Source organism: Odocoileus virginianus, chromosome 22, assembly GCF_023699985.2.
Source record: "Odocoileus virginianus isolate 20LAN1187 ecotype Illinois chromosome 22, Ovbor_1.2, whole genome shotgun sequence".
In the NCBI taxonomy this organism is placed as follows: domain Eukaryota; kingdom Metazoa; phylum Chordata; class Mammalia; order Artiodactyla; family Cervidae; genus Odocoileus; species Odocoileus virginianus.
This window is the reverse complement of record NC_069695.1, coordinates 35,413,375-35,425,385: the sequence shown is the minus strand read 5'-3', so window position 1 is coordinate 35,425,385 and position 12,011 is coordinate 35,413,375. Positions and strand designations below refer to the sequence as shown.

Sequence of the window (12,011 nt, the reverse complement as noted above, 5' to 3'; positions counted from 1 at the left end):
AAATAACTACCCCAGTACAAAAGAACTTCAGAGGAAATATGAGCGAAGCTATCAGTCTCCCTTCAAGTCTGGCCATGAGCTGCCTTAGATTTGAGCTGCAGTCTCCATTACATTGTTATCCTTATCAAACAATGCAAACAATTTTAATGAGCTTATCTCCTAGAACATATTGCCAGATATGCTAATGTAAAAACGATGCCAACCGTACAGGCCGACTCATTAATCAAAAAGCTCACAATACAATGACCAAGATCAGTCTCATCCTCACATGAGACCTCAGCAAAATACCAGGAATTACCTTCCTACTGTAAATAAGAAGGGCGGGCTCCCCCACCCATGCGGAGGCCATAAACTCCTAAGAAAACGCATCAGGGCACCTAGTTCCTTTCAGGTCCATTGCGGTCCAATCTCTTTCTAATAAACCTTGGGTTCTACGGAGAAAATTTCGGCGAATGTCTGACACCGTGACCTCTGCTGTCAGTCCTTGCACCAATCAGCGAGCAGAATTCTTACAAAGCTCCATCAATCTGGCGGTTCAACATCACAGACTGCAGCTTAATCTAGAGGATTCCATCTTTCCTGCACACACATACACACACACACACCAGGGCAAGCGCAAACCTTTTCCTCGCCCTCCTCCTGGTCTTTAGGCACAGCCTACCTCATGGTTCCTTTAAAAATCTAAAAAGGAAGGAGGAAAGGAAGTGCTCCGGCTTGTCTCCCTTTGGAGAGAAGGGGAAATTTTGCTTGCATTTTGAAATCAATGTGGAAGCAAAGAGATGGAGGGAGACCCCTTGCAGGCTGCAAACCTATTCACAAAATGCTTCCCATCTGCAATCGGGCAGCCTCCGTGCACACCCAACATGACACATGGAAACAGACAGCAAATAACCACAACCGCCTTTACAAACGGCCGTCTGCAGCCGGGGCCGGGGGCAGCGTCCGCTCCATTATATAACGGGCGGGTTTCCGCGCGCCCGCCCGCCAGCCGCCGCTCCCCGGCCAGCCCCATTACCTGTAGGAACGCTCGCCGCGCACTGTGTGTTTCCGGAAAGGAATGATGGTCCCGTTATCCTGGATGATGTCGTTGTTGTTCTCGCCATTTGGGGACAGGGTTTGGGTCGGCCCGGGCATTGGCGCACTCCCGAGGATGAGAACAAACCGCTGTGGGCTGGCTGGGGAGGAAGGTGGCTGTGTCTCGCCTTCCCGCTCGCCCGCTCCTCGCGCAGACCGCGCCTGCCGCCTGCTCGCCGCTCACAGCTCCCAGCTCGGCGCTCGGCTCCCGCCCCGCCCTCTCGCGGCCCGCCCTCCCGGCTGCTGACGTCAAAGCGCCGGCAGCAGCACCCTGGTCACGTGGTCCGGCCCGTCCCCATAGCAACCCGCTAACTCATCACCTCGCCTGGAATCGCGCTGGGCCGCTGCGCGACCATGCCGGCGGCTCCAGGCAGGCACCCGGGCCGGCCTACATCTGGCATGTAAAACCCCAGGCCACCCCTGGCCCCCCTCACTGACTCGCCTGGGTCTGAAAACCAGCTCTTCCTCTAACCATTTCCTTTCCAGCCCGAGCTCCCACTGCAGCTGTGTACACAAAAGAACGATTCAGGCTGAGGGGTGTGGGAGACCCTTTAACTCCTTCCATACCAAGTTCTTGTTCCATGAAAATTAAACTCAGTCTGGTTTCAGAAATACATAAGACGACCTGGTAGCCTGCTTCAAGAAAATTTATCAGACTAAGGTGTTAAAATTTCCAGGTTCCTCCCCCATTCTCCAAACAGCAGCAACCGCCTCCCCCAAAGCAACCCCAAACTTGAAAACCGAATAGGAAGCTCCATTTCCTTCTAATCAATATACCTTTACATTAATAATGAGAAAATCAAGAATTGCAAATGAAGATTTTCTGCACGAAAGAATCCCCAAAGGGAGTTGTTTTTTTTTTCAAAGAACCACCATTTTAGAACATCATGGTTACCCAAGACCTCTCAATTCAAATTCTTACACTGCCTCCTGATACAGATAATTAAATCCTTGTCATGTATTTTATTTTCTTTGAATTAAACAAGTGAACATCCAATTTAGTATCTGGATGGAAACTCTCAACATTCAAGCTGCTCTGCATCATTGCTATGCATCTTTCAAATACATTGGCTATGAGACAGGTCCTATCGTTATTATCATCCCTAATTTAGAGATGAGTATACTAGTGAGATGAAGTAACTGGTGCGGCGCTCAAGGTCACACAGTCAGGAAGCAGTGAGCTGGAACTTCAAGATGACATGCTTTTTATCAATGTGATTGGACAGTGGTGATGTGTGTTTAATGTGAACTCATAAATGTTATAGATCAAGGTAAGAATCAAGTACCTTACATACTGTCAACAGTGAAAGGACAACTGTGAATAGAATTGCTAGTGCAGTGCAAAGTCTATGGATTAGATTATAAATTCTGAACAGATTCCAGATGTGTCCAGTGCTTTCCTTCAGAGAAGAACAGTTTGCCTTCAACTCATCAGAAGTTGTTCTCTGCTTATCAGAAGTGGTCTCTGATGTTTCCTGGGGTGGGTAAAAGTCAGAATAAATATATGTAGCAGAAAGTATTAGGCTCATGCCTTCCATTGTACAGCTTACCAGCTTTATTATTTTGTGATACAGATATTAAAGCAAGTAAAAACGCTGTCATTCCTGACAATTCTCTAGCATATTTCCCTGGTAATAAGCTATTTCTGGCGTCAAGCTTCTAGAATTAGAATCAAATGGTTTACAACACAGATGGTAAGGATAATCTCAAATAAGGGGGGGGGGGCATTTTTTCCTATTCTATAGTCTCCTTTTGAACTATATTTTAATAATTTTATTTTCTACTTTTTCCAGTGAATTCACAGTGTAGAAGTTGATTCTTTCACCCATATCTCAGCTTACATGAGTATTTTTTATATATAATAAGGATCCAGTTCCGAGGTAAGTCTTAACAAGGTACATCAGATAAATATCTAAGTACAAGAGATACACAGCAAGCCTCACATTGCACAATGAACTAAAAGGGCATGAGAGTGTAGTTACTGCTACAAAGAGCAACATTTCCTCCTACTATTTCTGTTACTTGACCCATGGCTGTCGATTTCCCTACTAATTAATTCCCCTTTGCAAAATCTTCCCCTTTCTTTGGGGACAGTCTGAAGTTAAAAGGCAGAGTCTACAAATCAAATATTTAATGTTTTTAGCCGTCTCACTTGGGGCTCCTGAGGATAGCTTACTTTTCTATGATCCCATGTTTGAGTAACAAGTCACATAATTGGTATTATCACAGGGACTATGTTTGTCAGAATTTGAATGTAATATAGGTCATTACACCAGGTAATTTCATGGAGAGAACTCTCCCACTGTTTCGAGGTTGTTCTTGAAGGAGAGGACTATGACCAGGAATTTGGGGGGATGGGCTGAGGTAGTGAGGCAGGTGGAGGAGGTACCTAAGAACCCTTGTAAATCTTCCACCGGGGCAGTTCTGAACCACAGCACTACAAAGGGCCCCAGAGAGGCCCCAGAGATTTGTGATTACCCTCCAAGACGCAGGGGTAACAGGGGTAATAATTTGAAAATATTGAACAGATGTGTTTTCATTCCCCTCCCCATAAATCAGGTTACCTGGCAGACATTCTCTTGTTTAGCCCCAGGAAGAAGGGGAGGGCACATTCCACTTTGGGAGGGAGAATGCTAGGATACAGGGAAAGCACAGACTCGGCAGGAAGAGGGAGGGGAGAGTACCCCCACCCCGAGGCTGGAAAGAAGCAGGTGAAAGTGAGAAAAAGCAGCATCTCCCATTTTCAGCTCCCTGAAGGGAGCCATTAGAGAGCTTTTGGCTTTGTTCTCAGCCTAAGGGACTTTCTTGAGCCTAAAGAGGCAAATGTCCCATTTGGGATTTTGGGAAGAGATGGTTTTTAAAGAGTGTCTGCCCAACACCTTCCTTCCCAATCAAGCTGCAGCCTCATCACACTAGAAAAATCAGTGGTTTGGTATGGTGAGGTAGGGTGTAGGAAAGAGGAGGACATCTAAAAGACTGAATATCCACCCAAGAGATGGAGTGCTCCAAAGATGGACTGAATCAGAAGAGGCTATACTTTGAACTGGCAATTTTAAATAAAACCTTTCGTTTCCCGTCTCCCTCAGCAGGGAAAAGAGAATCATACAGATTATAGAAAAAAGTAAACTAAAATGTCTGTGTACATCTGACTGTGGTTGAGGTTATATCTTATGTACACAGGTGTACCAAAAATAAAATGTGTGCAGACCTAGATCTCCAGCTACCCCACGGAGAAATGGCTCCTCTTACCAAGCCCTGTGGATTGAAGTTGGGGCTCTGACAGACCTGGGTCCCCAGCTTGGTTTCACCACTTGCTGGCTATTTGACACTAACAAGTTACTACTCTGCATCTCTAAGATTTAGTTTCCTCATCTGTGAAGTAGGTGTAATAATACTGGCTTCACAGTGTCGCTCTGAAGGTTAAATTACATAATATATTATACTTAAAGCAAATGACACAGTGTCAGGCCTGTAACAAATGCTCTAGTGGTAGATGCTATTTTTAAACAGTAAGTTAAGCATACTCTAAAATGTGCAGTCACTTAACACTTATGACTGGATTTCTTGTGTACTGGAAGCTGGTAAAACAAAAAGAAAAGTCCCAGGCTCTGTACTCAGGGAACTCAGAGTTGTGGGTGAGCAAGATAAAATTAGTTGCAATTATGACACAACGTGATACCCTGATAATGGTATCAGACAGGCTGATATAGGGGCCACAGAAGATGAGGGAATGGAATTCAGAATGGAATTCCATTCCATTCAGAATGGAAACTGAAATAGGCCTGAAAAGTTTCCCCAAGGAGCTATTACCTAAGCCTTGGATGAGTAATAATTATGACCTTTTTTGTTCCCTTTCTCTGTGCTAGACAGAAGGCATATATGTGCTCAGTTCTGTCCAACTCTTTGCGACCCCAAGGACTGTAGCCTGCCAGACTCCTCTGTCCATGGGATTTCCCAGGCAAGAATACTGGAGTGGGTTGCCATTTCTTTCTCCAAAACAGAATATAAGATCCCTTAGGGAGGGTTCTTCAACTGTTCTGTTCACTACTATATCTTCAGTGCTTAGAATAAGGCCTAGCATGCAATAGACACTACATGAATACATAATTCATTTATTCAACAAACATCTGATTTGATTCTCACAATAACCCTAGAGATGAAGTCGAGACTCAAATAGTAAATGCAACTTATCCAGGATACCTTGGCCCCAAAGTTGACATGCTTCTCCACTAGGCTGTACTATTATGTAAAACAGGAATGGCAGGACTTCCCTGGTGGTCCAGTGGTTAAGAATCCACCTTCCAATGCGAGGGATGCAGGTTCGATCCCTGGTCAGGGAACTAAGATCCCGCATGCCTAGGGGCAACTAAACCCATGAGCTACGAGAAGAGCCCATGCACTGCAATGAAGACCCAACACAGCCAAAAAAACATTAAAAAAAATTTTTTTTTAATTAAAGGAGGAATGGCAGTGTAGAGGGGGAGACTAAGGGCTCCTCAAGCAGACACGCTTAGATTCACAGGTAGGAAAGGGTGTGATGTCCAGGGAGACAGCAAGTTGTTCAGTGGGGATGGAGAACAGAGTTTACAGTGGCAGGGGCCAGGGTGGGATGCAGGAGGGGCGGTGGCCAAGCTAAGAAGCTTGACCTTCACTTTGAAGATGTTTTGGAACCATGAAGTGCTTGAGGAAGGAACTCCACGGTGACGTTTGCATATCAAGAAAGTCTGATGTTACAGTGGTACAGAAGACGCGTTGGAAATTCAAATGCATCAAGCAGTGACCAAGGCCTAAACCTAGCAGCCAAGGGTCTGCAGAAGCAAGCCCAGATTTGAGATTTTCAGAGGGAATAACTGCCATGATTTGCCAGACCAACTGATTGCGGGCATGGATGTTGATGAGAATTAAGGGTGGGCTGTGAAGGAGAAAGATATTTCAAGTGAATCCTAACCTTATGGCTTAGGTGACCAAGTGGATAACCGTTATCGTTCACTAAGACAGGAAATAACAGATTGAATTGCCTTCTGGAAGAAAGAGTTTCCTAATGTGTTTTGGACTTAGAGAAGTGCCAACAGGACATCTGAGTGGTGACAGTGAGGGGTCCCCAGGCTTCAGACACAGCGGGTGTTCACTATGTATTCTTTTTTTTTTTTAATTTATTTTTTTATTGAAGGATAATTGCTTTACAGAATTTTGTTGTTTTCTGTCAAACCTCAACATGAATCAGCCATAGGTGTACATGTATCCCCTCCCTTTTGAATCTCCCTCTCATCTCCCTCCCCACCCCACCCCTCTAGGCTGATACAGAGCCCCTCTTTGAGTTTCCTGAGCCACACAGCAAACTCCCGTTGGCTATCTGTTTTACATATGGTAATGTAAGTTTCCATGTCACTCTTTCCATACATCTCACCCTCTCCTCCCCTCTCCCCATAAGTCTATTCTCTATGTCTGTTTCTCCATTGCTGCCCTGTAAATAAATTCTTCAGAACCGTTTTTCTAGATTCCATATGTGTGCATTAGAATACAATATTTATCTTTCTCTTTCTGACTCACTTCACTCTGTATAATAGGTTCTAGGTTCATCCGCCTATCAGAACTGACTCAAATGTGTTCCTTTTTATGGCTGAGAAATATTCTATTGTGTATATGTACCACAGCTGCTTTATCCATTCATCTGTCGATGGGCATCTAGGTTGCTTCCATGTTCTAGCTATTGTAAATAGTGCTGCAATGAACAAAGGGATACATGTGTCTTTTTCAACCCGGGTTTCCTCAGGGTACACTACATATTCTTGAATAAGGGAACATGTGGGCCTTTGATGTATATGTTTGACTTGGAGATACAGATGATCTGCAGGAAATGATCTTACGGGTGATCACTGAAGCCGAAGATGTGGATGCCCTTCACTCAGGGAGAGAGACAAGGCCTCGGATGGCACTCTGTGAAAGCTGAGTGATGAACAAGAAGCCTGCAAAGAGATGGGAAAGGGTTTTGCCTGATGGGGCCAATCCCAAGAAGGAGTGGTTTCACTGAGCCCAGGGGAGAAGTGGGTATCAGAGAGAAAGGAGGTGACTCTAGGGCCAAACATTACAGGAAGTTTGAATCAGATAAGGGCAGAGAAGTGTTGACTGGATCTGATAAGACATTCTCAAAGGTATTTTTTTTAAGAGGTTGTATTTCAGATCAGACCCATCAAGGATTACTGAAGAAAATAAGGAAATCTTCAACAAGTAGGGAAACCTTAATTGTTAGCAAGATCGATAATGAGGTGATATTAAATTAGGATCATGTATTTAACATCAGCAACTAACTAGCGTTAGCAAGTATTCGCACTAAAAAGCTCTCATCAATATTAGAGGGGCCGATGTGTTCATTAATGAGCACTTGTTAGGCACCAGATGAACTGATCCTGCCTCAACCCACCCTCCCCTCCAAAAGGCAAACAAATATTTCAGATGTGTGTTTGGAGAGCAGGATTACTAAGGCGGACCCAGCAGACACAGAGCCAGAGCAATGAGCAAAAAAGGAAACCAGCCGCTGTCCCCGTCCACAGGCCCAATCAAGGAAGATGGAGCTGGGCACCAACCCAGATTTTAATTTTCCAAGCTCCTGGGTTATAGCACAGCCCCGTTTCTCTTGAGAGTTAGGCCAGCAAGCACCGATAATTGCATCTTGGCAGAAATCATTGTCTCTCTACTTCTCCAACATGTGAGATTCATCTAAAACAGGGACTTTGTATTGCCTTGGTTTTGAGAAATCCAACAGGAGAGAAGATATGAAATCATTAACCAGGAATCCCAATTCCATCCCCACAGTACCTACTCATCACAAATGCCTTTTCTAAGTTAAAATGTGTTCACTGAAGCTGATAATCACTGCTGTCAAAGGCATTCACAGCTGTCACACCACCTTCGATGGGGGTGCTTCCTTAGATTGTTATCACCCCTGAATACAGACAGAAGATTCCACTTAGCAGTCACCACTGCTGCCCTGGGACAAGTAATTTCTCCCATGTGTATGTCTTGGGATTTTCCAGTAGGGAATGGCAGGGACAGGTTATCAATCGGAGCTTAAAATATATTCCACACCCAAACGAGAGCAGTGAATAAATCCATGATTGGCTAGCCAGTGGTGCTGGCCCTGAAATTACACTGGTGGCATAGAGGTATACTTGAGAGTGGTTCTTGTTTGTTACTTTAACCTTGAAACATAGAAGATTTTATTCATTCTTCCTTTAGATCTGATGAGAATTCTATAATATGCCTATGCCTCCTGACTTTTAGTGATAGCATTTTATTTAAGAAAATTTGGTAACTATTTTTCCCCCAGATGAAGAAAGTCCTCCTTCAAAACCAACCTGAACAGGTGGGCTCCTCCAGGACTGACTTTGGAAGTTACATGTCTTTGCAGATTATTTATCAGTCACACTGATAGCTATGCCGATATACTCACAAGGCAGAATTTTGCAAGTCTCTTTCCTCTTTGCTAGTAAAATAGTGACTTTTCTGTAATGTCAAAACACAGAAGGTGCCACTGCTTAAGATAAGATTTCTCTGTGTGTTGGAATTGCTTTCTAATTTGCTTTTCCTTGGATTTTCTCAAGGTTGGACTTAAATTTTTATGGAATAACTCATAAAACATGATGGGAACTCAATTTACAAACTTGCAGAACATTATGATTTCTGTAATCAATCAATCAAATCTGTGCAATGTGAGGTTTCATTCTATTAAATAAAAATGTGCTTTTGAATTATACCATCTGGTTAAATTTAAGAGCTTTAAATATGTTTTCTATAAAAATACAATGTGAGAAATGTTATAATTGAAGAATGTATTAAGTATCACCAGAATATAGAAAAGAAAGCAACCTTGCCTGGAGAGACAGGGCAAGCTTCACCAAGGTAGTGATATTAGTATTGGGGCTCAAACAGTCAACACATTTATTGAGGAGCTATTATGCGCTAGGAACGACAGGTGCTTAAGAGACAGAAATTGACAAAAGTTAGCAAAATTCTCTGCCCTTGTGAATCTTACACTTGAGTGCTTTTTATGGGGTGGGAGGGTAGTTGTAGGAGATGAGGTCAGAAAGATCACAGAGGGAGAAGAATGCACAGAGCTTTGAACAGCCATTGTGAAGACTTTGGCTTAAAAACCAAAGTTAGAAGCATTACTTAGTAGTAAGGTTCACAATGTCTATTGACACAGACCTGGAATTCTCTCCAATGACAATCACAGCAAAAACAGCAATTCCTAATGTTTATTGGGTACTTTTTAAGGACCAAGTGCTATGTTTTAATTGGGTGGGTGTTTTAATCCTCACAGAAACTTATGAAGAAGGGGCAATTTTACATCTCATTTGTCAAAGGAGGCAGCCAGTTAAATAACTTATCCAGATCATCAGCTAGGAAGTGGCAAAGCTGGACGTGGACCCATCTGCCAGGTGTCCAAGCCAGCATTCTTATTCACGAAGTCAGGCTGCCTTCCACTAGGGTCTGATAAAATCTGGGTTCAAAAATGCAGAATCTAGGGATGAGGCAGCAGAAGGATGTAGAAGCAAGAGAAGGTAGATAGCTGCCCTCAAGGCAGCTCAGTCTAGGGAGCAAGGAGATAATGGTGGAAAAGTGCAGAGGCAGAGAAAACAGCACAGGGGTGGGGGCGGGATGAGAGAGCAGCATTCACGGGAGAAAGGGATGAAAGACGTAGAAGGATAGGAGTTGTAAATTATGGTTAAGGAAAAGGAAGATGGAGGGGGAGGGAGAGAGACCCGAAGATTAGGGGTTAACAGTGTATGTGATTAATAGGGGAGATGAAGTTTCTTCCCTTTTTTAATAGCAACTAACTTTTTTTTTCTGAGTAAGCCCCAGCTATCAATATACACTTTTCTCATATCTTTGGGTAGGCATTTTTTGCTTTTGTTTCCAAAGCTAAAATCTGTTTTCATTTTCACTAGGCTAATACTGTGATAATTCAATGATCCAGCTTTAGACAAGCCTCTTTGAATGTTCTCACTGAAATGTGTCCATGCTCAAGTTCATGCAATTCCTTTATTTCCTTCCCCTATTTTATTTCCACATTTGAACAAAACACATCTTGTTGAACTGATTGGGTAGCACAACTGAAAAAGGATAAAAGTCTTCTCGAGCTCAGCTGAGTGGCAAAGGAAAGGCAGAGACGCTAAGTACCATTTAGCAAGTAAATTATCTTCCAGAAGGCTCACGAGCTTTCAAGAGATGATTTGCTTAGGGCTCTCAAAAGTCAATCAACCTACAGAGCTTTATTTCTGACTTTGATATTAACAAGCAGCAATAGAATAAAGAGACTCCTTAATATAAATACAAAGCCAAGTTGGAGGGATGGGAAGACAGGAGTTCAAACCATTGGCCTCCAGAGTTTCAGACGTACTCGGGACCCAGGCCACCAATGACAGGGGCATGGGGAGGGAGGGTCTTCCTGAGTCTGGGGCTTCTCTGTCAAGGCGGGTGCACACGGGGGCGGAACGACAGCTTACGGGTGGCTCCTCAACAGCGTGTCAAGGGAACATGAGGCCAACAGCTGGGAAGCAGTGTGAGTAATGGAAGAGAAATTCCCCCATTTCTGACCTCATTCAAATAAAATTTTTAAAAAGAAAATTAAAGAAGCTTGCTTCATTAAAAGAGAGAGAGAGAGAATGCAACTGGAAATCATGACATAAGATTTAAGTTTCCATCAGAAATGTTTTAATTAGCACTTATGTTCTGTTTACTCCAGAGCTCATAATGCCAAGTATCTTCATATCCTCAGTTCACGCTCACTATCGGATGTGAACATGAGGGGTCCAATGACAGAGGATAGTACATGAAAGCATAAAGGATCGCCTTCAAGTAGAGTCTATTTAATTTCTATGTGAAGGACCCAGACCCTTAGCAAAACCAAACCTGTCCTACTCTTAACATACAGGGAGCCACAATGAGTTAACAGTCAGCTGAGAGAGCTAGATCGATTCTTGCGATTAACTGCTCACATAGCCTACTTTTCACACCCTCCCCCAAAGCCTCATCTCCAGTCTCTTCAGTGAGGATGGTATCAGCCTTCAAAGAGGCGGCAATAGAATCAATGTGAATGAGACATAATGGCACACTGTGCAAAAAGCATGTCTAGTGCATTTTTATTATTTCTGTCTTCCCCTCCTTCTTCTGGGAACTACCCCTCAAACCTTGTGATTCTAGTAGAGCTTGCCAATTATAATATTCTAACCTCCTGAACCTAAAGATTGGTTCAGAGTTAGGTCTGTGACCCAAGCCAGGTCATTGAATAGATCTCTAGGATTTAAAAAAAGTTACAGCTGCAGTGAGTATGTGTTTGAGGAGGGGTTGGGGAGATGGTATCTTCCTTACTGAAGAGAGCACTTGAGAATTAATACAGTATATTGTTAGGCAATAAAAATAACAGGCATCCAAATCAGAAGGGAAGAAGTAAAATTGTCACTATTTGCAGATAGCATGATATTGTTATCTGCATGACAGCATGATATTCGACTCCACCAAAAAACTGTTAGAACTAATAAATTCAGTAAAGTTGCAGGATGCAAAATCAATATACAAAAGCCTGTTGCATTTCTATACATTAATAACAAACTGTTTAAAAATACAATCCTACTATAATTGCATCAAAAATAATAAATAAAGGAATACATTTAGTCAAGGAGGTGAAAGATGTGTACATTGAAAAGTATGATAAAAGAAATGGAAAGAATTAAAGAATACACAAGTAAATGTAAAGATATTCCAGGCTCATGGATTGGAAAAATATTGTTAAAATGTCCATACTACCCAAAGCAATCTGCAGAGGCAATGCAATCCCTGTCAAAATTCCAGTGACATATTTTACAGAAATAAACAATCCTAAAATTTGTATGAAACCACAAAAGATCCAAAATAACCAAAGCAATCTTGAGAAAGAA

The 12,011-nt window shown here is 42.9% G+C and overlaps 1 protein-coding gene across 3 annotated transcripts in view; it reads right to left on the bottom strand.

The window, feature by feature from the left end:
- MAPRE2 (microtubule associated protein RP/EB family member 2) overlaps positions 1-12,011 on the bottom strand; it is a 179,570-nt gene that overhangs the window by 111,010 nt on the left and 56,549 nt on the right. The window contains exon 1 of one of the 3 annotated variants that reach the window (XM_020887036.2): positions 1,016-1,294. The exons of the other annotated variants lie outside the window; for them this stretch is intronic. Within the exon in view, the coding sequence (XP_020742695.1) occupies positions 1,016-1,134 (119 nt within the window). The 5' untranslated portion in view covers positions 1,135-1,294. Of the gene's footprint in view, positions 1-1,015; positions 1,295-12,011 lie in introns of those variants that run through there. 3 annotated transcript variants of the gene reach the window in all.